Source organism: Anoplopoma fimbria, chromosome 3 (assembly GCF_027596085.1).
Source record: "Anoplopoma fimbria isolate UVic2021 breed Golden Eagle Sablefish chromosome 3, Afim_UVic_2022, whole genome shotgun sequence".
NCBI classification, from domain to species: Eukaryota; Metazoa; Chordata; class Actinopteri; order Perciformes; family Anoplopomatidae; genus Anoplopoma; species Anoplopoma fimbria.
The window spans coordinates 3,101,768-3,128,745 of record NC_072451.1 but is presented as its reverse complement, the minus strand read 5'-3'; the positions used below and the strand labels follow the sequence as shown (position 1 = coordinate 3,128,745).

Sequence of the window (26,978 nt, the reverse complement as noted above, 5' to 3'; positions counted from 1 at the left end):
CTACACCGATGTCACGCGAATCACCACCTCCCCCGAGTCACTGTCCTGGCTGAGGTTGTTTCGGGGCACCAGGCCGGGGCAAAAGGGGCCCAAACAGAGGCATGTCCACGGATGCGGACCCAGCTGGGTGGGGCGTAAGGGGCCGTTGGGCCCAAAGGTGGTCAGAGGCAACCAAAGCGTCCTGGGGGCCAGCGAGGAATGGCCAGTGCTCATCTCCTCTAAGTCCTTCGCTTTATCGTAGCTCTGAACATCCCAGTGGAGGTTGACGGCCCGCCAGCGCATGAAGACGCTGTACACCGCCGCCCCCTCGTGGACAATCAAGCCTGTCACAAGGAGAAAAGAAGATAACAGGAAATGGTGATCCTCTGATATAGTCACGTTTGAAAGTGTAACTCTGGATTTCTGGTAGGGAACAAATCACAGTCATACCTCCGTATAACTGAAAACACAGACGTACTTTTAGAGTCAGTGTGACTTAAACTTTATGAGGATTCTTATTATCCTTGGTGTCCTTTTGTGAATAAATTGCTTGGAAATTATAGAAAAAAGAAGCTTCTTATAACACCAGGAATTCCCCTGAGAATCATAACTTTTCATCAGTATTAAAGTAATTCTGTGATAGTTTACTACACATCCATGATTACACTGCAAACAGGATCTGCTAATGTTGTGCACAAGTGTATAAACATGAGTGCATGTACAGTCAGCTGGTTGTCAAGCAGCTTGTGAATGACGACAAACAACTCATGCAGCAAATGATGCCAATCAACTCATGCAAGCTGTGACTTCAGTGCTCTGCCTGAACTAATGCTATGCTCCATGTGTGATATGGATTTATTCTTATGAAACCTAGACAGAGAAGGTTTCATAAGCAAAAGAGTTGGCAACACTAGGGTTTACAAATCTAGCCTACCTTTGCTGGTTTCTCACCGTTGCCAACCCTAGCTTTAAGTCCACCAGTTATTTATTTTTTTGCATTCTTCTGTGGGAGGCTCACCTACGCAGACCAGGTCCATGAAGCCGTACATGCCGTAGCAGATCTGGAAGAGGACGTCGCGGCGCTGCCAGACGGCCTGCGGGCTCAGAGCCGACCACAGCAGCCACGAGATGCTGGCCACCAGGAAGAGAGAGCCCAGGAACACGGCGATGATCTGGACCTTCTCCACCAGGGTGATGGTGATGGACTGCCACTGCACACAGAGACGACAGAGAACCAATAGAACTGTTACAAGCAGTATAATAATTCGAGCAGTATTGCAGGATTTTTTATTTGGTTGTTGGTAGGTCTTCACTGTGATAGTACGGCTAAAATATTAGCCAACCTCCTCCTCAAAAAGGAAACAACTGTTTTTGCCATCATCTTTTCTGGTGAAAAAAAGTTTCCCTTAAGAATCTGGTGAAATGACAACAAAGAGATACAAAACATCTTCAAAAAGAAACAGAATTATTCCAAAAAATCAGAAAAAACTAGAAAAAAAAGAAAATAACCGACAAAGAGACACAAAAACACCCAGAAAAAGACACAAAACAACTACAGAAAGAGGCTAAACAAGTATAAAGTCTGTCTGGAGAGGTGGTTGGGCCTTTTGCATGTCTGTGCCCATTGTCTCATAATGTGGCCATGAGGACAGAACGTCACAAGGCGAAAAACACAAAATCAGAAGGGCAAAAAGTCGTGGAGAGAACAAATCTGTGTCAGAGCCAAATCACTAACAAGAGAAAATAGGGCATAGTAGTGTGGAGGAGAAGAAAAACAGATCAACCATCTCAGAAACAGAAAACCGTTGATGCTGAGCGGATGATCGTGAAGCTGCACAGTTCAGAAGAAAAGACTTCAGGCAGACTGAGCGGACAGAAAGCAGAGCTCTGCTGAGCCTCAGCTGTGTGTTTGTTCAGTCTGCCAGTGACTCAAGTCCCATCTGGGGCCAACGGATCTGCAAAGGGCCTGAACGTTCCTCAGTGAAAGAAAAAGATCCAGAACGCAGATATCTTAAGCCTCAGGCGTCTCTGTCTGCTCAGCTTTGGAGGAAATGAGGACTGAAGGAATCCTGAAGAGGAAACAAAGACGCTCAGCAGGTTCTCAGTCAACACCATGTTGGCCTCAAGCTACCAAAAAAAAAAAAACATAATTTCTGTGTTTTCTTGACAATAAACTCATGAAAACATTGTTTTAGATGGTATCAACAATTTTAGACCTGCAATGACAGATTGTTCTGGGCTACTGTAGAAACATGGCGGACTCTGTGAAGACGATCCACTCACTATGTAGATATGAACAGCTCATTCTAAGATAACCAAATCATTCTTAGTTTCAGGTTATTATACATTAATGATAACATAGTTATGAATATTATATTCCATTTCTGCTAGTAGATCCCCCGAAATGCTACAAACCGGCCCTTTAATGGAAATGTCAGATATATTGTTGATTTATATTTATATGCATACACAGATTATGGGATGATCACCAATGCAAATTATTTTTTTAAATCATTTTGAGCTGTATTTCTGCTTTATTCTTGTGGTTGAAGCTGTATGAGCTGAATGCTGCTGAATGGACTGAAAGTTGTTTAAAAGATTTAAATCACATTTTAAAAGCCTGAAATGTGCACTTGTGACATATTTGTCCACTTATTTCTACATTTACAGTTCGTAAAAAGGCAATAAGAGGATATTAAAAAGGTGTTTATTGAGAAGGTGTAGGAGGAAAGGTTACATAATTAAAGAGGAAGTGCTGTTCTACGTTTGGGTTTTGTAATTGAGTTGAAGCAGCAGACGCAGGTGGGTTTATTGTTGTCAGTTTGCCAGTGAAACTGTGCGGCTGTTTTCCTTTCACCAGAAAAGCTGTGAATATTTCTGAGCAATATAAATCTAACCGATGGGTCGATTCATCAGAGACTATAAAAACAATCTCTTGTTAATGCCTCCATCATAATTTAGAGAGCACGCTGGGAGGGAGAAAAACTGTAACCTCAAATGTTTATGGCTGTAAAAAGGCAGAGAGAATATAATGACTGCAGTTTAATGTCACTTCACTTGTCCAGCATTTAATGTGAAAAGAGTGTTCTTTTTTCAGGGAGAAGAGCACTCGCTTTGTCATTGATATCCAAAAATCATCAGTTTAAACCCCCATCTTCATACAAACATGTGACTTAAAGGTGCCATGTGTAGGGTTTGACTTCTCCTGTGTGCCAAGCTTGTATGAGAACTAAATGCTGCAGCTTTTAAAGACCAAGAGAGGTTTTTGCGTCTTTTGTTTTCCAAACCTGGTCACCGAAACTTCTGTTACACTGTTCCTTGAAATCAGACTTAAAAGGAAAAAGACTACAAAGAAACACAAAATCCCTTCAAAGACATGCAACATGACCACAGATTCACAAAAAAACTACACAGAGACACATAATGACTACAAATACACACAAATCGTCCACAAAGAGTACAAATAAAAACTACACAGAGACACATAATGACTATAAACAGACAGAAAATGACCATTAAGTGACGCTGCAGAGAGAAAACAAAAAAATGGTGGCATCAGATCGTCAAAAACAGCCTCTGAGTTATGACTCTTTCTTACTGCCCAACTCCATTCTCTCCCTTCTCCATGCACCTTGCAAATAAAGTGGCGCAATAAACTCAACTTAAATATATATGATATGATTAGAACTAAAAACAGCAGCCGGTAATATATCATCCCAGAGAACCTTTATTTTTGGAGAGTGTCCTCAAAAGAAACCACATCTGGTCACCATCTTTCCTGAACCTTCAACAAGTGGTCTTAATTTACTAAACCGAGCTAAACCTGAATCATGGAGGTTGAAGTTCAGACATATCAATCATATCAATCTTTTTTACGAAGGCGCCATTTGTAAATGTTTTTGGTAGCCACTGACAAATGACGTTGTCCTCTTGATTTTCATTTGACAAATGAGCCAATCTGCCGTTAAGTTTGAAGAACCTGTTTGTACGCCACTTGCATTAAAACACCAAATCAATTAAGGATTTATAAACAATTAATCCAAATAACCTTGAAAATACTGTTAACTGATGTTGTCCTGTTATACTGAAACTACTTTAAAACTAGCATTTTGAATCCCCTGTGTAATGCAACTTGTAAGATGTTGATGCTCAATTAAAAAAAATACTATTTCTAATTAACTTTTTTAGAATTTGAATTTTTTCATTTCAAAATGTTATTATGATGAATAGCTCCACCAAACAGTCCCTAACTAAAGGCAGCTTTAACCAGAGAGGAACTGGCCCCTGAAATCACCTGTTTCTGCCGTGTTTTACCTGCCATGGCGTCTTCATGTTGATGGCGATGATGTGGAAGCGGTAGCAGCAGAGCTCGCAGGTCCAGCAGCCGCGCTCGCTGATCCACTTCAGCAGGCAGTGCTGGTGGGTGTAACGCACCGAGCCGTCACAGCGACACGGGTTCAGCAGGTCGCCCTGGAGACGGGAGAGAGGCCAAAGGTCAGATACGAACAGATTGAATTAGCGGGGGCCAACAAATGGCAGAAAACACTGGAGGGCAACTACAATAAACTGATTGTATTAGATTAATGAAATTGGATTTATACCTTCCTGAGCTCCACAGGCCGGACATGATGGAGGACGGAGCTCCAGATAAAACATCTACATGTTTTCAAGTGACTGATTAGCCTTGATGTTGATGTATTAGTATTAATATATATTGTTGATCACCATCAGATGTCAGTAAAAGCTCATACCAGGGACTTGAATGTTTATAATGAACCATTTTTTTGTAACCATGCCAGCAGCACTTTGTTCAAGACTGAAATATCTCAAGAAATATTAAATGGATTGCAACAAACTTTGGTCCAGACAACCGTGTCCCAGTGAAGATGGATTCTAATAACTTTGATGATCCTCTGACTTTTCTTTCCATCACTATAGGTCACATTTTCTTTTTGTCCAATACTTTGGCTTGTGACCAAATATTGGCAAAACTAATGAGCTCAGCTGTTCTTTGTGTTTACTGCTGATTCTAAAATGTCAGCATGCTTATTAAACTATGATAGTGAACATGATTAACACTATACCTGCTTGATATGAGCCAGTTAGCATGCTGACGTTAGCATTTAGCTCAAAAAACGATTGGAACCAATTATAGCCTCGCGAAGCATGTTTTTTGTTTGTTCCTTTAATACCCCTTAATATTTACGTCACAAATATAATTTAACATAAAAGTAGACACAATGCAGTAGCTGACTGATTTATTAGCAGATGCAAAAAAAAGCTTATATGCTCTGCAGATTGTGATACCTTGAGGAAACGAAAGGAAACTATTACTCAGAGCCCGGATAGAAGAAAATACGGGAGAGAATCTACAAACTAATGCTTACTTTGCACAAGTATAGTTAAATGAAAGTAAAATAAAAGTATTTTAATATGAGTTTGTTACTCAACAAGTTAGATATACATATTCAAACTCTTTCCTGGCTTCAACAATAAAAAACACAGATTTCTACCCGTTTCATCATTTGAACAACTTAAAATAAACTTTCCTTTTTCAGACATTTAATAATGTAACACGGAGGCAGCGAAACAAAGACTGCTTTATATTAATATTCACATCTTGTCTGGTGTTTTTTATTATCTTGACCCCTCTCCGTAGTACCGGGGAATTTTAAAGAAAGTCGATATTAGAACCATCTCCGCAACATTTATCTTGCATCCATTCCCAAGGTCTTATATGTCAACTTTCTCATCATCGAGAAAATCCTTGTTTTCAGTTTCAGGCCACAGTTTGGGCCTTTTTTTTTTTCTCCCAGCGGGTCATACATCAAAGAAAATACACGAGTTGTTCACCAGAGGGCTTTACCAGCATCGCTCAGATCAATGATCATCTCTCAAAGCTGCTACACATGGCGGATATTAACGGCAGGATGCAGCGTGACATTAATCATCACCGCCGTATCCGTTTGTTCTGCTGCTTCTATCTTTTTCCTCAAGCAGCCATTACTGTAGCTTTGACCTGCCGGCGGGCTGCGAGTGGCATATTAATAGTATATTAAGGTCAGTGGTCAGGCGGCTCGTTTTTCATCTCTTCATATCAACCTTGTGGGTTTAAAAGGACCTCGGAGGCTTTGGCTTGAATTAACTGAAGCGGGTCAGAGATCCAGTCAAGCAGAGATTAATAAAACCAACATCAAGGAGGATGTTAATTTGTTTCTGAAACCTCTGAGGGGGCTTTTGATGAAGACAGTTTTATTTAAAGGGCAACGGAATCTGGAGACTCCAAGAAAGTCAACAAGTCTTCAACTGAATGGGGATAACAGAACTAAATATATATATATATATATATATATATATATATATATATATATATATCTACAGTACTATCAACAGTACTACCTTTAGCTGATCGATGAATTTACAAAAAACATGACTAAGCAGTAAAATAAATCTTAGCCGGATGCATTATAGATTATTAACTCCCTCGTGTCTCTTAGAGAAACAGCTTATATATATATATATATATATATATAACCATGTATTTCTTTAATGACAGAATAGAGAGGCAGGAAACACATGGAGAGAGAGAGAGAGAGAGAGAGAGAGAGACAGACAGAGAGACAGGGAGAGAAAAAAGAGAGAGAGAGAAAATGCTAATAATTGGATCTTGAGTTACGATTATTTTGTTAAAGACCTGGAATTATTTCAAAAAAACCTTCTCAACTCAAGGTCCAGTGAAGCTTTCTACCATTTGGCACTGTCTTCATCAATGGACACAGTCTGAAATGTGGTTGAAAGCTGCTGAGAGGAGATAGTAAGTACACCTTGAGTTATGATTGTTTTGTTAAAGACCTTGAAGAATGAAGTTATCAACATTCAAAAAAGGAACCCATTGATTCTCAATTGGCCTTTTTTGGGTGTTTAAAACAAATCCGCTCATACATGAATATCTTAAAGTGTCAAATTTCTGTTTTGCAATCGCCCTGATAACTGTCGAGCTAGCTCGGCCTGCGGGGCCTTGTCTCAAAATCAGATATGAGTCTGGACCCGGAGGCAGAGCGATTAGATTAGCTAATAGTGCACGGCCCACGTCCAGGAGACAGGATATTCACTTAGACTCCTCTCCTCCCCTGAAGCTCTGGACGGAAGGATGACTCGTCCCTCATCGAGGCTCGCTGTCACGAGACAAACAGGCCTTCAAGAGTGTCGGATTACAGAGACGGGTGGACAGAGTGTCCGTTTGTCCCTGAAGGGGTCCACATCTGTCCAGCCAGCTCCAGGAGGACACGGAGACAGTTAGACCCGAAGCATCATACGTCTTTATGATTCAAGCTTTGTTATCATCCTCTTATGTGATGCAGTTTGGTTCATTGTGTTTTGATTATACAAATAACCAAAACTACCTTGGCTTATTGGAACACCTGAATGGAAATTGGATCTTCACAGGATTTTTTTTATGGCAGGAAAATGTGTTTTATCAACATTATTGTTTTTTTTAGTGCAGAGTTCTGGTGTTTCATAATGATTTAATGCCAATTACAGCTTCCTTAGAATATGTACTGATATTTATAGGTACTATATCATTTTGATATCTTTGAATTGTTTTCATTTTAACATTTTTTATGATTTTAATGCATTTCTTAGCTATATTCAAAGCAGTTTGAATTGCCTTTGTGTTTTGTTGGTGCTCTACAGATGAAAGTGCCTTGCAACATTTTTGGACATCATCGCAAAAAAATGAAATTATTGAAAGTATGAGCTGAAATACCAATTTGCAGCCATACAATAAAAACCTAATGTATGAAAAGAAAACATCCTCTAAAGGAAACTACTAATATCATGTCCATTTCTGTCTTCCTCTGCTCATGTTTAATGGTATCAGGTTTGTACAGAACTACACTTTTAAATCTGGATTTGGGTTGGAACCACATTGGAGATGACTTTTTTTTAACAGTTAGCAGCTTTTTAAACAAACCTACTCAACAGTACTACCTTTAGCTGATCGATGAATTTACAAAAAACATGACTAAGCAGTAAAATAAATCTTATCCGGATGCATTATAGATTATTAACTCCCTCGTGTCTCTTAGAGAAGAAACTCTAACGGGCAGAAACCTGCTGCTCTGATCTGTGTGGCCGATCAGAGACGTCAGAAACATGAAACCTGCATCAAAGTTTGAGCTAGCAACTTCTCTGCACTCTGCAATTTTATTTATTTATTAAATTCTCATCACTTTAACATGATTATTCCTGGATTACAATACTGTCAGGTCAGTTTTACTTCAGAGTTTGGACCTCCTTACGATGCATTTGTGTAACTATGAAAGCGTCTGAAAACACAGACATCTGTAAGAATGGTCTACAGAGATAAGTCTTATTCTCCTCGGTACCAAAACTAACACTGGCTACTTTTAAGAAGGGAAAAAAGATGTAATGGCTGTGTTTTGGTGGTAAAAATAACATGATATTCATTCATATGTAGCTGAAAAGTAGAAAAAAGCTGCGTTGTGTTTATTCATGACTAAAGTTTCTGCAGAAATGTCTGTGCAGCTAACCTAACATTAACATGAAAATATTACATCATCGGTTTTCTGCTGGAGTGAATGAAGGTTAACGGGCTGAAGATTGTTGGACAAGTTTTTAGATAAACAGTCTTAATTTACCCAAAACACACACGACAAATCAAAGGCATCTTTGTCCAACCAGTGAACTTGAGTCATATATCTGATGTCTGACTATTTGTAGGTATAAATTAGTCAAAGTCTGTCTTTGTGAACCAGACACTCATTTGTTAATCATTTAAAATGCAAATGGAATGAAACTGGTGGAAAGTCTACGAGAGGAAAATCCCTCATGTTGATGTCAGACTGAACCAACATGGTGAGCTGTCCTTGGTGAGCTGTCCTTGGTGCTGAAGTCTGACTGTTTAAGCAGTTATGCAAATGTATTTGCATAACTGTATTTTGCTGCAGATCTGGTTACAAAAGTGAGGTTCTGGGAACTTAAGTGATCCAACTGGTCATCAGCAAAATGAGAGATAATATAATGTAATTGCATATAACTTTAAACGTTTGGTATGAGTCAGATTTAGGAGCTCCTGACCTATCATCATAATGTTCTAAAAGCATCGACTGACATTGGTTTTTTCCTGAGGGGGAAGGTGTAATGGTCATGGAGGAAGTGGCTTCTTGTCTCGCTGTGGTTTTCCGTTTATAAATTGATGATGCATTATGTTTGGAAATGGCTTCAGCTGCTAATCAGAGATTATATACTGGATGCTAAGGAAGGATTCATGTTCATTTATTTAAAGTAATCCAGCTGTCGTGTAAATTAGTTAAAAAAAAGAAGATTTCTCTCTGAGATCAGAATCAGTGTGAAAACATTCAAAGGATTGTAATAGTTGAAATGTAAAAAAGTAAAGTAAATGTATTTGGTTACTTTACGTCACTAGTAACATTTTGATATTCTTCACTATGATGAGGGGCCTTCTGAGGGTCCTAGTCATGAGCTGTCCATGGTGCTGAAGTCACTGCAGCAGTTTAAGGGCCTGTGTTGTTTAAATGTGACTTTTCTATGAGATGTTTTTGCACTCTTAAATTGTTTTTTTATTTAACTTGTTACAGATAAAGTCATATTTTGTTTCTGGTTGGCACTCCTCACTTAAGAACTCCTAAAATCTGTTCAATCAGGCCCGTGTTCAGGATACCCTGAGCCTTCCGCTGAGCACCTATTGTATACGTATTAGTTTGTTTCTGCGCTTATTGTATTCATATTAGTTTGTTTCTGCACTTATTGTATTCATATTAGTTTGTTTCTGCACTTATTGTATTCATATTAGTTTGTTTCTGCACTTATTGTATTCATATTAGTTTGTTTCTGTACTTTTGCTCTGGTTTATGCTTTTAGATGCTTGTTTAAGAAAGGAGACTTAAAAGGACCTCGGAGGCTTTGGCTTGAATTAACTGAAGCGGGTCAGAGATCCAGTCAAGCAGAGATTAATAAAACCAACATCAAGGAGGATGTTAATTTGTTTCTGAAACCTCTGAGGGGGCTTTTGATGAAAACAGTTTTATTTAAAGGGCAACGGAATCTGGAGACTCCAAGAAAGTCAACAAGTCTTCAACTGAATGGGGATAACAGAACTAATAAGAAAGGCACTTATGACTTCTGGTGACTAGTAGTTCTCTTGAATACCTATGTTGAATACACTTCCTGTAAGTCGCTTTGGATAAAAGCGTCTGCTAAATGACTGTAATGTCAACTGCTGTGAAAGCAGATGCATGTGTCATTTTGTCTCTATATGAATGTCCTGTCTGTCTGCACCTTTGTGTTGTATTGCTGTTGTGTCATTAAGATCACCTGTCTAAAGGTAACATATTATTATTTATATAGTATATATAACAGTTTTCATACAAACATTCCTTCCTGTTGATTGTTGACCATAACTTGGCCTCCAGATGTTTCATGCTTTATGACTAAAACATGTTTCTTTGAAGCAGCTTCATGTCGATGGGCCTGTTTCTTACTTCCTGTTTTGTTTATCTTCTATGTTTTTTATATATCGGTTTATATTCTTCAACTGTCATGGTTTCATGGATTTTCGTCACGCTCACAGATTTTGTGTCTTTTTAATCGTCTTAATCACTTTTGTGTTTTTTTTAAATTGAATTGTTTATATGAATGAAATGATGACGTTTTATCAAATTTGAATACATTCTGAATATTAACGTTAGTCGCTGTTTATTATCACGTCTGTATATGTTAAATTTAACATTTTCTTTATATATATATATACTGCAAGGACTGAACCTCACCTTTACTGTTTATTATCACGTCTGATTTTGTAAAATGTATATGTTAAATTTAACATTTTCTGTTATCGAATCTCTGCTGAAGGAGCTGCTTTTGTGAATGGAGAAAGTTGATTTAAAGTGAGTAAAGGTCCTTGAGGTTCAGTCCTATATATATATATATATATATATATATATATATATATATATATATATATATATATATAGTACTTGGATCCTTAAAAAGTAAAAGTTGAAATACAACAGAAAAAACAGTCCTGAATTGCAAAAGTATTATCAGCTAAATGTATTTAAAGTATGAGAAGTAAACAAACTCATTATATATACTGCAAGGACTGAACCTCACCTTTACTCACTTTAAATCAACTTTCTCCATTCACAAAAGCAGCTCCTTCAGCAGAGATTCACTACCAGGCTGATCTGGACTACATTTACCTGCTCTGCGCCTTGGAAGCAGATCCTGCAGCTGGGGGTGGGGATGCAGGTGTCGCTGCTGCAGCTTGAATGCATCGCCTGCTCCTTGCACGACCCTCCCCCGACAGCCCCGTCCTCTGCGTCCTCATCCCCGGTGTGGCTGTGGGTGATGGGGGTGGTGATGGAGGAGGTGATGGAGGTGGTGATGGTGGTGCTTCCCCTCTCCTCCCTGCACGCTGGACCCTCCTCTCCCTCCTCTGTGCTCATGATACAAAATGGAAAGTCGAGATTAAAAAAAATTGCATAGACACCTCCGGACAGCTCCCCCCGGTAATCCACCGACCACTGCGCGGGGTGTGATGCAGCCCTATGGGATCCCAGATATGCCTCCTCTCCGCGGTGCTCCTGTAGCCGAGCTTAGGGTGAGGTAGGCCGGCAGAGCTGCGGACCAGCGGCCGGTCCTCCCCGGAGACCCCGGGAGCATCGCCAAGCATCCATGCATGGCAGCCAGATTCCTCCTCTTCCTCCTCCTCTTCCTCCTCCTCCTCTTCCTCAGCCCCCCACTGAGGACACCGTCCTCCAAACAGGACAAACCCGGGTTGGAGTGGCTGAAATCCCCCCTCTGCTTGAGCAAGAATCCTCAATCTGCACCTCCTCGGATGAGTGTTGCACCTCTGAGGAAGCAGAGAAATGAGGACCAATCAATGACTTTATTATCCCATTGATATGAAGAGATAACTCTGCAGGAGGGAGAGATGAGCTGCATCCACAGAGGCCTCCCTGCAGGGTGCCAGAATGACGTCACTGCCAAAGGGTGGTGGTTTTGAAACCTTAAAGAGATCACATCAGCCTGTAAATGATGCTGATGCCTCCTTTAATAGCAAATGGAGATACAGAGCATTTGACCCTCTGGAGTGCCTTTGAGCAATTAAAGAAAGAAACTGGGTCTACTGCCACCAAAAGCAACATTTTCATTATCAGTTATTCTGAAGAGTATTTCTCAGATTAACTGCCTGGTTAAAAAGGCACAAGACAATCTAACGAACCAAGAGGCAAAAAAACAACTCAAAAAGGTTCTCAGTTGTATATCATAAAATTGAGGCAGTTCAAATTTAAGAAGTTGATTTCAAATTATTCATAAAAGTTTAATACAAGTCTTTCAAACTAGTGCCTACTAGAAGAAACACGTTTCACCCTCATTATGAGATCTAGTACAACATCTGATTGGATGGACCAAATAACCAGGAAAGCACGAAAAACAGTTCCTAAATGCATCAATGAAAACACAAATATTAAATCAAGCTCAATATTATTAAATGCATTAAATGTAGCTAAAAATAAGGCATTAACATTTTAAATAGATGACTGAAAGTAATGAACCGACTGTTGAAATAGTAAGCGAGAAGTAAACTAACAAATAATGGATACACAGTTAAAATCGTTAGCAAAGAAGTAGCGAAAAGTAACGGGACAAACACTTTTACATTAAACAGGCCCTATTATGCTATTTTCCGGGTGCATATTTTTATCTCCAGGTACAGTTACAACATGTTTACATGCGTTAATGCTCATAATCCTCCTTGTTCTCATCCTGGCTGTCCTGCAGCACCTCTTCTCACCCTCTCTCTGTAGCTCCTCCCTCCAGAAAGCAAAGTCTGCTCTGATTGGTCAGCAAGCCCGCTCTGTTGTGATTGGTCAACGTTGCACATAAAAAAAAACTCTTGCCCATCTCACTCTTTTGTTGTTTCAGGGCCAAACTAGTCAGAAGGAGTTGTGACCTTATAAAGTTACATTATGACCTCATAAACTTACATTATGACATCATAAAATTACATTATAACCTCATGAAGTTACATTGTGACCTCATAAAGTTACATTGTGACATCATAAAATTACATTATAACCTCATGAAGTTACATTGTGACCTCATAAAGTTACATTATGACATCATAAAGTTACATTATGACATAAAGTTACATTGTGACCTCATAAAGTTATGGAAGTGGGGCCACTTTAATAAACCTTATATCTGCTTACAATTACATCATGGTGTGTCACAAACCATTTATGCTAAACAAGAGGGACTTAAATGTTATTCATCTTTAAAACCATCAACTGTTCTAGAAAAAGACTAAAAAAGGTTTTAATTAACCCGATAATAAAGTCAGAGGAACCTCAGCTGGTCGGAGGAGACAGCTTTTCCAAGAAGAATCTTCTCTCTTAATTTTTTCTTTTTTTCTTTTGAGGATGTCTATCGCTTTCCGGGGAGCGGGCCAGTAATGGACTCTAATGCAACAAAGGAAATTATCCACTCATGTCCAATCACTACCTACGAGGCACCGATCAATACCAGGTCCCCGGGGCCTCGGAGGGAGACCGGGGCTTCGTGCTGAGAGCAGGGAGGGCCGGGTCGGACCGCCTCGTTCTGGTTCAGGAGGACCGTCTCTGAATATACTTTTAGATTTCACCTTCTGTCGGATAGCGAGGCGCCTTTCACATCTAAAAGCAATTCTGTTTTTTTCTACTACAACGAATCAACTAAACAGAAATAAATGATATTAGTGTGAGAAGAACAATTTTGCAAAGTCACCCATTTATCAATTTTATGAATGAAAAAACTACTAACGTTATTAATGGTTAATAAATAATTCACTAATGCTTTATACATCAGTTAAAAGCCATTAATAAGAACGTTTGTGTTGCCAAGCTGTGAGAAAATACCTTTTACTGTCTTCAGTTGGATTTATCAATAATAAATCAGCCAAAGGATATATGTATCTTAATGTTTAATAAGCCAATAAGTCAGTTGTTATTAATGTCAGTAAGATACTAATAGAGCTGCAAGGATTAGTGGATTTTTAAGGATAAATTCCAACCTTTTTTTTTTTAAACATTCCAGCTTCTCAAATGTTAGCATTTTATTATTTTCTTTGTCGTATCTGATGATAAACCAAATACTGGCAGAAAAATCGACCATGTGTCAGTGACAAAAAGCTGTAAATTGTTAATAAATTGTTAATAAATGACAGCGCTGTGGTTTGGTAGCAGTCTTGCTGATGAATTAAAGAGCTAAAAGGTCAACGTATCACGACGAAGGAGGATAAGAAAAAAGAAACGCTAATGTCAGCATGCGAACATGCTAAAAATAACAATTCAAACATGCTAATATTTAGCAGGGTTAATGTTAACAGTGTTCACCAGCATGCTAACATTTTCTATTTTGCACTAAACACAAAGTACAGATGTGAATGTCTGTATTTTCTGCAGGTATTTGGTCTAAAACTTAAGAATGGATGAATCATAATTTGACTTAATGACGGCAGGATAGTGAGAAAATGAGGGAAGCAAAAGAAGTGAGCAGGATTCATACTCGGGGGAAAATTAATGTTTGTTCTAAATTTTCATGCCAATCTATCCAATAGTGTTGCGATATTTCAGTCCCAACCAAAGTGATATAGCAGCCCAACGGCCGTGCCTCCAACACGTCTAAAAATATCTTTCTACAAGACTTTTTGGATCGACGCCAGTTTACAGAGATGAGAGCCAATCAGGACAAAGTCAAGCTGTGATCTAATTACTCAAATCTGTCCAATCAGGACAGTTTCCATCAGATGAAAAAGAAAAAACATCCTCCCAGCTGCTTTACTAGAGTTAGCATAAAAGGAAGCTGCTATTTGCCAATTAAGCACTTTGAACAGTCAATTCAGTTCATCTGATCCGCCTTTTAACTCAATTTATTTTGCAGAAAAGCATAAATAACCTGAGCTGGAGTAGATTTGAATGCAACTTTACAAATTGTGACTGTGACAAAATGATTTAAATCAACATGCTGTGTCTTAGATTTTCAGTATCGGCCTTCAGAAGCTCATCATTCCAGTTATAAGGATCACGTGGACCCACGACCTCCACTGTGCTAATGCCTCCCAGCCCGAGTCGTCCTCATCAATTAGTCTCCTTCTCGCCGTCGGCCTGTCTGCACTCCCCCTCCCTCCCTACCCCCCCACCACACTCTCCGTTTTTTTTCCCTTTCGACTCTGTCAAACAGTGCGTACTGCAACGGGCAGAGTGCCATCACACACACACACACACACACACAAATACACAAACACACACACCATGAATCCATCGCGCCGCAAACACTCTCCCAGCCCTGCAAAAAAAGGAAGTGGAGAGCCCTGCCAAAGATAAAGTGGAGGACCACAAACAAATGGAGTAACTGAGCTCGTTAAAGGGGCGGTGCGGTGGGTCAGCATCCTGCTCCGGCCCCGATCAGCTTTCCATGACATCATCTACACGAGGCCTCCGAGTCATTGATGAATCTGACGTACCTGAAAAGAAACTACAGGGACGATGGAGATTAGATTTAGAAAAAGTCTTGTTTTCATACGAGGACAGTATCGTAAAAGTGACCAAATACTACCAGGAACAAGTACTCTAGTGCTATAATGAAGAATACTCACTGTGATTAAGAGTATGGAGTTTTGCTGATGAGTGAAAACTTTTTTTTTTGTGCTTTCAGATCAGCAGAGAAGGAAAAAAGATCAAATCTGACACAACACGAGAACAATTTGATACTAAATATTAAGTGATTTCAGGAGTTTAGTTATTCTTGAGCTTAGCACGACTTGCAAATCACGGCTGGATACATAAAACGTATGACACGCCACATTTAAGTGAATGCTGATATAGCATGCTAACGTGATTTGTGTTACTGCGTTTCAGGAATTTTGTCTTAAAACTGTTGGAAATAAAAGACTGAAAATACGTTCATTTAAAAGACGACACGACCCAAAAGTAGCGTTAAGTGACGTCTCTCTCTGAAGCTAGGATGTTCTCACACCAACAACTGGGTCTCGATGGTTCTCTCTCTTGGCAGCTGATAAAATAATAATTGATGGATTAAACACATTTGTGCGTAGACCAAAGCTACGTTAGCTAGCTAGCAAACTGAGATGACTTGCAATATCATCTTTTAAATTGACAAACATCTCATGTTTAATTCATGGGGCAATTCAAAAAGGATAAAAAAAAAAAAATATTCGTCTTTCACTGTTGACAACTGAACATATTCTTTTGGAAATAAGCTCAGTTGGGGGAAACAGGAAGGGGCGGGGCCTCACCTATATTTAGACCGAGATAAGACCAAGACTCTGAGGGGTTGAGTTAAACTGGTCTTTAAAGATCCACATTCCCACAAAGAAACCCACAGAAAACAAACGTAGATTCTCTTTAATTCACCTCTTTTATTACCATATAAACTATAATTATGTGTGTGTACTTAGTGCACATTTAACAGTTGAAAAATAAACCTGACAACTATCTAACAAATATATATTATATATACATTATTATCAGCCAGAGCGCAGTATATGCTGACAACAGATTTAACTGATGAGCTAACCTCAGACAATCAAAAGAAAGGACAAAAAATATGAGAAGGCCTCTACTGTCTGGTAATGAAGATTGAAATAAAAGTTTAAGCTTCTTTACCCTGAAAACAAAGTGTTAAAAAATATATATTTTTTAAAAGGAAAAGACTGCCATGTATCCAATAAATATCAAGCATTTATTTAGTTGGATTTATTACGAGTACATTGAAATCATAACGATGTAATCCTGTCATCAGTTTAAAAAATAATGAAAGTGTGTTATGTAAATCGCCTTCTTTAATGTTGATCTTCTGTTTTCCAAAATTCTTTTTTGCAGTGAAGTGGATGAGACGTTAATGACAGGATCAGCTGGAGCAGGTTCACACTTTCCACACGGGGAGGCGGAGTTACAGAGACGACAGTAGAGCTGGACATTTGGTTTCCCGCCAGGAGTAAATGTAACAAACCTGCATTCCCCTCACTGATTCCTCTCCCTGCCTCGGCATCTTTGCAGCTGAACTCCATTCTGTACTGAAAGTCTCGTTGACTGGGGGAAAACAGCGACGATCCACCAGTCCACGTCACATTTATCCCCCCCACCACCACCCCCTGCTGGGTTCCCTCTGGTCCCAGTCTAGAAGATGACCTGGGCTCTGAAGTGCTTCTGCTTGTTGCTGTTGTTGTTCATCCCCATCTTCAGCAGCCACTTGGACTTCATCACCTGGACGTACTGCATGTCTTTCTGTCTGTGATGGAAGGCGCCTGAGAGAGAGAGAGAGAGAGAGAGAGGAGGGGGTTAAGACTTTTCTTACAGTTCTCATGGAGAACACTAGGGGGAGCCCTTTCTACAACTTTTTGTCATCAGATAGAAACAAAGGCAGTCGCAGAAACTGGCTCACAATATTTTATGTGAAAAATGTTTTGGATAAAGATTTCAAACGCTTGTTTTTCTAAACGGTCTTCCAGTTCACATTCGTTCTTCAGACACTGTTTCTGCTTTTAAATCCCGTCTTAAAAGACACATTTTTACAGACTGACAGTTTCACCTAAATGATTAATCTGTAAATGTATTTTATACGGTATTTTAATTGCGTGCTTGTATTTCTATGTTTTTGTTTCTTGAGATTTGTATCGACCTGCTGCCTATGGAAAGCACTTTGTACGCCGAGTTTGACAAGTGCTATACAAATAAAATGATTATTATTATTATTTATTTTTCTGTGTTGCGTCTTCACTGTATAAAAGGGTATTAAATAAATAATTACTCTCATTGTGGAGACTGTAGTTTGGCTCAAGTACACTATCTATGACTTAAAAAAAAGAAAGAAAAAAGCTGGACTTGATGTCTGAACACAATTCTGAAGATTTTGATCTATTATTTTAACTTTCAAGATAATATCAAACGACATCATTTCTTTCTTTTTAGAGATGCACCATTACTGATATCAGTCCAATAGCTGGATCTGGTATCGGAGCGGATACCATTATTTTAATCAATAACAATTCATTTGTTACTTTTTGTTTTACAAAGTTAAAGTTGCCTTACACATAAAGAATGCTCCCTGTCACTTTCTCACAGTGAGGCCTACAGCTTATTAATTAAAATCTTCTGCAGACAAACTCAGATTTCATACGTCTTCTCTACAAAGTTCACAGAACAAATTCATACGAATTTAGACATTTTCCTTGACTTCCCCCGGCTAAGCTAAAGATTTGACCTATGCCGAAAAAGATTTCTCTTCCACTGGAACCTTTATTACTGAAGCTACACAGTATAGTTTACAATCCTGCCGTTTGTCTTTAAAACACAATCTTTGCGTCCCTACATTTACAGAAACCTTCCTCCATACCACACTGTCAGAGAGCTGAGCATTAATCGTGAATAAAAGGACTTTTATTTGACTTTGTTAAATATAATCTGTCATTGTCTTCTCCTTTGTCTTTTCTCTCCGTACTGTAAAGCATTCTGGATAAACTGCTTTACAAATAAAAGGTAGGATCACTAGTTTTATGTCTTTAAGCTTCCAGACATACAAAATGATGAATAACAATCATCAGATGTGAAGCGTTGGAAGGTTCCCACTCATCTTTCCTCCCTCGACCTACGAGGCCACACAGGAAATAAATAGCAAAAAGGGGAGACAGAGGAAGCTGGTGGAACTGATAAACAAAAAATGAAACTGGCATTATCAATAAACCCGAACTGACAAAAACATGCCATCTCCACAAAAACAGAGCAGGATAAACGCAGCAAAAAGAAAAACAACATCTCTGAAAAATGGAGCTCCGTGGGCGAAGAGATGACAAACGCTACGAGAGTCAGACTTCCAGAGAAGATTCTTCACTCTCACAAACTCTTGTGAGAAAACATTATAAATCAAAACACGGCAATACTGCAGGGTCGGAATCAGGGGAAGTGAGGAAAGTTTTGAAGAGAGCCGGCGCAAAAAAAAAAGGGACTGCCGTGTCCGTAAATATCTTAATTTTATAGTTTCTGTTTCTGTCTAATTGTTCAAATCAATGTTTTAAGATGGAAAAATGCAGCAAATCGTCACATTGTGGAAGTTTGAATCAGATTAAAAGCCTTTAAACATAAAACACTACATACATATTTGAAGCCCTGCAGAAGATCCATTTATTTCAAATATCCCTAATTGCCTTTTAAAGAGGTTAATTATTTGTATTTGAGGCGCTGACTGGTTATTAGAAATCAGAAATATAAAGACGACCTTACCTCCATCTCCTCCCCAGCCCAGAGCTTTGTACTGCCGGAGGACTCTGCCTACAGCGTTCCTATTGTGGGTCAGAACCAGCGCTCTCTGAACGCCGAACCGCTGTTTGTAGTACCTCATGAGGGAGCGGTGGCCGATCGTAGCACCTGAGGAAACACACGGACTGTTACAGTATAATAATAACAATAATAACTTTATTTATATAGCACCTTTAAAAACAGAGTTTACAAAGCGCTTCGACAGACAAGACAATTAAACAAAAGAAAGCTTAAACAAATTAAGCTGATAAAGATAAAACATACAATAGATGAAACGATAAAAACAATCGATGGGATAAAACTAAACTAAGAAATGAGAATAAATAAAATAAAATAAATGAAATAAATGAAATAAATGAAATAAATAAATAAAATAAATAAAATAAAATTAATAAATGAAATAGTATATGAAAACGGGAGCCAAAACCCATCGCTTCTCTTTAGTATGTTTATATTTAAATATAAATCTTACTGAGATTATAATTTAGTTTTTCCAGTACACAAGAGAACATACTTTTGATGTTCAGGACACTTTCAAAAGCAATAGTACGTTCGGCTAGTTCGAATAATTTTAATGTTCAATTCACAATAATTTGAGATGGAAAAAAAAAAGCAGCAAATCCTCACATTAAGGAAGTCGGAACCAGAAAACGTTTGTCATTTTTGCTTACCAATTAAATCAATTATGAACACTGCTTTCAAACTGTTTTTTGTCGATGGACTATTTCATTTTTAATATATCTCATTTTTGCAGTAGCTGGATTATGAAGCCTTTAAATAAAACACAATGCATATGTAGGTCTCTTAAACCGCCGCATTGGAGCCCTGCAGAAGATTGTTTTTACTTCAAACTTGCTCTTTTAGAGTAAAAGTATTACAGTAGTACAATAAGACGGAAATATAAAGACATGTATTTTGTCTTTTTAAATTGCTTTCTGAATATGTTCCACTATTGACCTCTGCAGATTCTAAATGAACTTTAAGGTCACCTGAAGGAAGCGTCAGCTCCAGCGTTTCGTCGTCGTACTCCAGGTTCTTGTCATCAGACAGCTCTTCTTCGTCCCGTTCAGCATCCTCTCCCTCCTTCCTGTCCGGGTAGCTGCTCCTGTTGGCAAAGAAAAACACAACAACAAAATGTGTGAATCAGAAGAAGATGGAGAAACAAAGTCAGATAGATCTCAGGTAACAAGATTCATTTGTTACCTGAAGTCGTAGAAGTCTGCAAACTCCAGAGCAGAGTCTCCGTCTGTGAAGACTTTACAGTGGCTTTTGTCCGTCATGTGACTCTGAACTGCTTCTGCCGAGTAGAACGAACGGCCCTTCTCGTTACACCACAAACACACGTTTCCAGCACCGACTTTCTCTCCTGGAACACAAGAAGTTATTGGGTTAAAGAAAAAAAGAAAAAAAACGTAAACACATTGTTGTAAAGGTAGCAGTTTCTCCACAGCTACAGCTGTTTTTCCAATGTGTCTGATACATATCTAAATCAACATTTAGGTAAGTATAAGGATCAAAAACAGTGGAGTGGAAATCTTAGTCAACACTAGCTAATGCATTGTTTTCCTTTTCTCACTTGGCTACCGCTGATCCCTGTTCAGATTTAAGTGACGGAACACCGCTCATCCAGACTAGAAATGCTCCCCGAAAACCCTCACAGGTTAAGGGAGGAAACAGCTGCAGTTCATCACAACATCTGGACAACAAGCAGAACATCAGTCTGCAGAAATGATCAGTGTTCTACTGTTTGGAGATCAGACGTCCATCCTCGTCCACTGCAGGGAACGGTAGTTTGATCAGAAGAACAGGATCATCAATTAAAGATAATCACTTAGCTAATTGTTTAGCTGAGAATAGATTTTGTATTTGTATTTTTTTGTATTACAACTCAAGAAAAACTATTTGTTTACATACAAGAATAACAAATAAATGTCAATTATTTTCTTAATTAATGTCTTTTTTTCTGAGAGATAATCAAAAAGTACAGATAAGAGTATCGATAAGGAACGGAACCGATAAGCAGTATTTAAAGGAGTACTAGTGTGGATAAAAACCCAACAATACGCATCCTTTATCGGGACTCAAACAAACCCTTGAAGCTACCATCTACCGGGAGTCTCCTCACATGTACAGCCCAAACTCACCGAGGTAGCGGACGAGGCCTTTGACGTCGACGAGGAACTCCACGTCGGGGATGAAGAAGCTGTGGACTTTGGTCATGTGGGCGAGGTTCTTCATGAGGGACTTGGAGTGGTGGGAGCAGAACAGGCAGTCGGTGACGGGGATCGAACCCGGCAGAGCAGCGGGTCGGGGGTCAGAAGCTGCCGCCGAGTCCCCTTCCTCTCCATCCATCATCTCTTCTTCGTCCTCGTCCTCCTCCTCCTCCATCTCATCGTCCTCCTCCTCGTCGTCGACGTCCTCCCACTCTTCTGTGGCTAAAGGAACAGGGTGTCACTTTAAAAAAAACCTAATGCAAACGTATTAAAGCCACCTGATATTCTGTAGCATTAACTAAAAACTGATGGGAGTTTATTTACTCTAATTAGGCTCTTCATGTAGAAACCATAATTTTTCTTTTTTAAAAAACATCAATTAACTCAGACGTTATTGAGGATGAACAATAATTCAACATTGCTGAATGCCGCTGAACCATTTCCTCCAGTTTGAGTAGCGTTTAGGTTTTGCCATTTTCATGAGATTTGCTGTCACAACACAGTGGAATACAGTAATAATAATTTCTCACAGATACAAGTGCTTTAAAACACAAAAAAGGCAATAAAGTCATAATTCAGGTCATAATTATCTGTAATATCTATTTTATGTAGCTGTGAAACCAAAAAAACAACCAGATTTAATTCAGTTCTTCCCCAAAAACTGAATTTTACAATATTACATTTGAACAAGTCATGATAATATACTCATTTAATGAACAGAGCTTGAACGCATCATAATGCAACCTCCACCAACGTCAGCTGTTAGCACTGTTATTTAAGCCAAGCAGGACTGTGTCGCCTTCCGGCTGTAAATATCTGAGAAACAAGCAGACTGTGCTGTTGGTTTTATCTCTCCTCCTTACCTTCCACCGCTGTGGCTCCCTCTTCTTTATTTTGCCTCTTGGCTTGCTCCTCCAGCCACATCAACCTGGGAGGTTTCTCCATCTTCTCCGCCTTCTGCTTCGTGGCCCCTTGCGCTGTCCCCTGCTTGGCCGGGCTCGGGCTCGGCCTCTGCTGCTCTTTCAGGGCCTGCTGCAGGGCCTCGTTCTTGGCGTCGTGATCCACCTTCTCGTCGCCGAGACCTTTCTCCAGGTTCTTCTCGTTCATCTTCTCCACCTTCTTCTGGGCGGCGAGCAGCGCCTGCCTCTCGGCCTGCTGGTGTTTGTGGGACTGCAGGTGGTTCTGGTGGGCGTTGGCGCTGGAGAACTTCTTGTTGCAGATGGCGCAGCCCTCGGTGGCCGCCGAGTCGGTCAGCTGCTGTTCCGCGGCCGCCCGCTGCGCCAGCACTCGATCCTGAAAGTTTTCGGCGGTGACCGGTGGCATGTCGGCCACCTTGCGCTTCAGATTGTAGCGGTGCCAGTCCGTTTTGTAGTGCGCTCGCTGCACCTCGCCATCTGCAAAAGCCACTCGGCAGCTGATGCAAGTGTAGGAGGACATGGCAACCTGCAGGGAAGAGGTGGAAAGTCAGATTAAAGATTATTTATATCGCTCATTGTCACAGAAGCCTTTATAATAGACACCCTCTTTCATTAGGCACTTTATTCTGGCATTTTTGTTTAGGAAACGACAGAACATCAAACAAATATCTTTGTCTTAAGTCACAGTAAAGTAAAAATAATTTGGATTTGTTTTTTTAAAATCAGGCAAAACAAGCAACTTGAAGACTATTTTGAGACATTTTATAACCAATTTAAACTACTTTTTCATTGTGGGCTGGCTTGATCCATAATGGCATAATTTAAAAGTAAATTTATATTTTTGTATTAATAATAAGAACAAGAATATAATAACAATGAGAATAATAAGAATAATAGGAATAGACAAAGTAAGAAGTAACTGTTCAAATACATTTTGTGGAGTAAAAAGTACAACGTTTGCTTCCTAAATGTAGTTAAAGTGTAAAGTAGCAGTATTTGGGGATACTCTATCAAAGTACAAGTACATGAAAATGACTTAAAGTACAACATTTACTTTCAACCCGTCTCTCGACCTTTATAATAACAGAATGCACTGCAGGGCTGCTGCTAGTATTATTATTATTATTATTAATATTATTATTTAATTACTATTATTATTATTCCTATTATTATTATTATTATTATTAGTTGTATTATTATTATTCCTATTATTATTATTCTTTTCATTCCTATTATTATTATTATTTGTATATTATTTTTATTACTATTATTTCTATTCCTATTATTATTTGTAGTATTATTATTCCTATTATTATTAAAATTATTATTTAATCATTATTATTCCTATTATTATTATTAGTTGTATTATTATTATTATTATTCCTATTATTATTTGTATTATTATTATTTTCATTCCTATTATTATTATTATTATTATTAATTTATTTATTTAATTTTATTCCTATTATTATTTGTAGTATTATTATTCCTATTATTATTTAATTATTATTATTATTATTATTATTCCTATTATTATTATTATTAGTTGTATTATTATTATTATTATTATTACTATTATTATTTGTATTATTATTATTATTATTATTAATACAAAAACATAAATTGACTTTGTTGTTGTGTTACAGAATGAAGGTGTGACGTCACACAGCAGTTAGCTTAGCCGCTAAACATCAGCTACTGAATCACCTGATGACGTAATGAAGCGGATTAAAAAGAGGCTCCTGACGTCACCGACTGTTTCTAACTAAAAGTAAATAAATAAATAAATACGCACTTACGTTTTTAATGAACTGTCTCCTCCGAAAACACGCGCTTCTGTCTCACTCCGCCGCTGCAGTCACACACGTGAGGAGCACTTCCGGGTGAACTTTGAACTTTTCTTCTTCTTTTTCTTCTTCTTCGTATTTTTTGGCGGTTGGCAGCTATTTAAAGCGCAACGTCGCCACCTGGTGGTTCGGGGTGTGTTTACCAGAAAATAAACATTTTAAAATGTCGACAAAATACTTTTGTACTCTAAATAAATATTGTACTTTTACATCTCAGAGGTACTTATTGTACTTTTACATCTCAGAGGTACTTATTGTACTTTTACATCTCAGAGGTACATATTGTACTTTTACATCTCAGAGGTACTTATTGTACTTTTACATCTCAGAGGTACATATTGTACTTTTACATCTCAGAGGTACATATTGTACTTTTACATCTCAGAGGTACATATTGTACTTTTACATCTCAGAGGTACTTATTGTACTTTTACATCTCAGAGGTACTTATTGTACTTTTACATCTCAGAGGTACTTATTGTACTTTTTACTCCCCTACATCTTAGAGGTACTTATTGTACTTTTTACTCCTCTACATCTCAGAGGTATTTATTGTACTTTTACTACATTTGTCTGACAGCTTTAGTTACTTTTCAGATGACAGTTTTTCATCTTCTTCCTGTCCAGGTAAAATCACGTATCTCCAGATGTGTTGATGTTGAATGTTTGTGATAAACTGAAGGATAAAGTGTTTCTTTAGCTAATTAAACTTTTAAAAGTCTCTTGGATCAGCTGGGAAATACGTCTTCATAAGGCTAAAAACAGGTTCTGTTTTTAGAATATGATGCATTGCAGTAGATTAAACTAGCCAACAGGAAATAAAGGAGTTAAAACATCCTGCTGTTTCATTCACATTTTAAAGTTATCAAATGGCCAGTGGAGGGGGCAGTTGTACAATGGGAACATGTCTCAGTTAAATTAAAGTGAAATTAAATAAATGGAACAAGCTTGTTTGGAAAAATCTGTTTATTTTCAACAAAGATGTGTGTACAAAATAAGAAAATGGTCATTTAGAGCATATTTTCTGAACATCATGAGTTTGAATCATTGCAGAATATAATGGAGCATTAAAGATCAGCCTAAATCATATCTGTATGAAAATATAATTAAAGCACAAGCAAAACCAAGTAACTGTCACATAAAAAAAGTGATGAAAGGGACCCAAGACGCTTCCCTGTGGCACTCCCCATGTATCTTACAGTAGATACGTAAATACCTCAAACCTCTACTCCCAGATTCCTCAATGATGCCATATATGGAGTAAAAAGCTCTTAATTAGTACATTAATCTCCATTAAAGGTCCAGTGTGTCGCATTTAGAGGTATCAATTGGAAGAAATGGAATATTATATCAATAAGTATTTTTTCTTTTAGAATATTTGGGTTTTCGTCAACTTAGAATGACTTGTTTATATCTAAATATGGAGCAGGCGGCCATGTTTCTACTGTAGCCCGGAAAGGACAAACTAAACACTGGCTCTAGATAGAGTCATTCTTTTACCTGCTCAGTTGGTTGACATCTGTAACGTCACCCCTAGATGTTGCCAAATTGCACACTAGACCTTTAAAATACATGTCAAATATGGGACATTTCAATGATACATTTTCCAAACTTTCTGTGAGAAACAATGTCGTGAAGCAAACCACCAACTGCTAAACAATAGGTCTGCATCAAAACAAATATCACGCAAAGAAAATCCCAAATAACTGCAATTTCTTGTCTATAATGAAATGCTTATTGAGTAAATGTAATTATAACAATTAAGAGAGAAATGTCCATCTTCAGAAACCCACAAAAGATAATAACCACTTAAATGCATTTTTTATAAACTCAACAATCTTTTCGAGCAATGGGGTGCTTTTCTCAGCCTGACGTTCCTGCCCCTTCAGTTTTTCAAGTTCCTCTTTATATTCTCTTTCACGAGATTCCTTTAACTTATTCAAATTCTCCATTTTATCCTTCACTTCCCTCATTTGTTGCTCAAACTCTTCCTCTATTTTTTTCTTCAGCTCCTCCTCCTGTTTGCGCATTTGCTCTTCTCTCATTCGTTGTTTTTCCTTTTCAATCGCCTTCTCTGCCTTCTGGAACATTTCAGTGGTGTAATGGCTTCCTCCGTTCTCCGCCAATATGTTTCTGATCTTGTAGAGCAGCTCTCTGACCTGCGACTGATCTTTCTCCTTATTATTGAAGACGTGATAGTGGCCGTAATATTTGTCTACAAGTTCCTTCAAGTCTTGGCTTTCATTCAAGAACTCCTCAATAGGCTTCCCTTTGAGCAGATCACCGTGGGTAAAGAGAACCATGCTGTATCTGTCTGCTCCCTCTCCAAACAGTTCCTGAATCTTCAGCACTGTATTCATTTCTTCCTCTGTGTATCTGCCCAGTCTGATGACGACCAGGAAGACATGTGGTCCAGGAGCAGCATAATACATGCACCGGAATATTTCTTGACAGGTTGTGTTTTCATCAGTCCTGGTGTCAAACAGACCTGGAGAGTCAATAACAGAAACCTTTTGCCCGTCCACTTCACCAAAGGCCTTTTTACAGACTTTAGTCAAAGATTTAGGGGAGAACTCTGATTTAAAGATCTGTTTTCCCAGAATAGTGTTTCCTGTGGTGCTCTTCCCAACTCCGGTCTTCCCAACCATCACAATCCTG

The 26,978-nt window shown here is 38.5% G+C and overlaps 3 protein-coding genes across 3 annotated transcripts; all 3 read right to left on the bottom strand.

Moving 5' to 3' along the window:
- On the bottom strand, positions 1 to 17,079 carry marchf11 (membrane-associated ring finger (C3HC4) 11). Its single transcript, XM_054627570.1, has 6 exons — positions 17,041 to 17,079; positions 11,718 to 11,878; positions 11,226 to 11,463; positions 4,294 to 4,449; positions 998 to 1,190; positions 1 to 323 (listed from the first exon to the last, which is right to left on the bottom strand). The coding sequence occupies exons 1-6, from the start codon at positions 17,077 to 17,079 to the stop codon at positions 1 to 3; spliced, it is 1,110 nt and encodes a 369-aa protein (XP_054483545.1).
- znf622 (zinc finger protein 622) lies at positions 16,690 to 24,361 on the bottom strand. Its single transcript, XM_054624478.1, has 7 exons — positions 24,273 to 24,361; positions 22,420 to 22,999; positions 21,488 to 21,778; positions 20,547 to 20,709; positions 20,333 to 20,448; positions 19,308 to 19,451; positions 16,690 to 17,335 (listed from the first exon to the last, which is right to left on the bottom strand). Exons 2-7 carry the CDS (start codon positions 22,991 to 22,993, stop codon positions 17,208 to 17,210), a joined length of 1,416 nt encoding a protein of 471 aa, XP_054480453.1. The 5' UTR covers positions 22,994 to 22,999; positions 24,273 to 24,361; the 3' UTR covers positions 16,690 to 17,207.
- Positions 24,362 to 26,101: 1,740 nt separating this feature from the next.
- On the bottom strand, positions 26,102 to 26,968 carry LOC129116902 (GTPase IMAP family member 4-like). The gene has a single exon (XM_054627560.1). The coding sequence runs from the start codon at positions 26,966 to 26,968 to the stop codon at positions 26,102 to 26,104; it is 867 nt and encodes a 288-aa protein (XP_054483535.1).
- Between the last annotated feature and the right edge of the window lie 10 nt (positions 26,969 to 26,978).

Excerpts from the sequence above, each read along its gene's own strand:
- marchf11 (XM_054627570.1), bottom strand. The coding sequence starts at position 17,079 with ATGCCGAGGCAGGGAGAGGAATCAGTGAGGGGAATGCAG. Across the intron at positions 4,450-11,225 it reads GCTTCCAAGGCGCAGAGCAG|GGCGACCTGCTGAACCCGTG; the intron begins GTAAATGTAGTC and ends TCCCGTCTCCAG. Across the intron at positions 324-997 it reads CATGGACCTGGTCTGCGTAG|GCTTGATTGTCCACGAGGGG; the intron begins GTGAGCCTCCCA and ends TCCTTGTGACAG.
- znf622 (XM_054624478.1), bottom strand. The coding sequence starts at position 22,993 with ATGTCCTCCTACACTTGCATCAGCTGCCGAGTGGCTTTTGCAGATGGC. Across the intron at positions 21,779-22,419 it reads GGGAGCCACAGCGGTGGAAG|CCACAGAAGAGTGGGAGGAC; the intron begins GTAAGGAGGAGA and ends CTGTTCCTTTAG. Across the intron at positions 19,452-20,332 it reads GGAGCTGACGCTTCCTTCAG|GTGCTACGATCGGCCACCGC; the intron begins GTGACCTTAAAG and ends GTGTTTCCTCAG.
- LOC129116902 (XM_054627560.1), bottom strand. The coding sequence starts at position 26,968 with ATGGTTGGGAAGACCGGAGTTGGGAAGAGCACCACAGGAAACACTATT.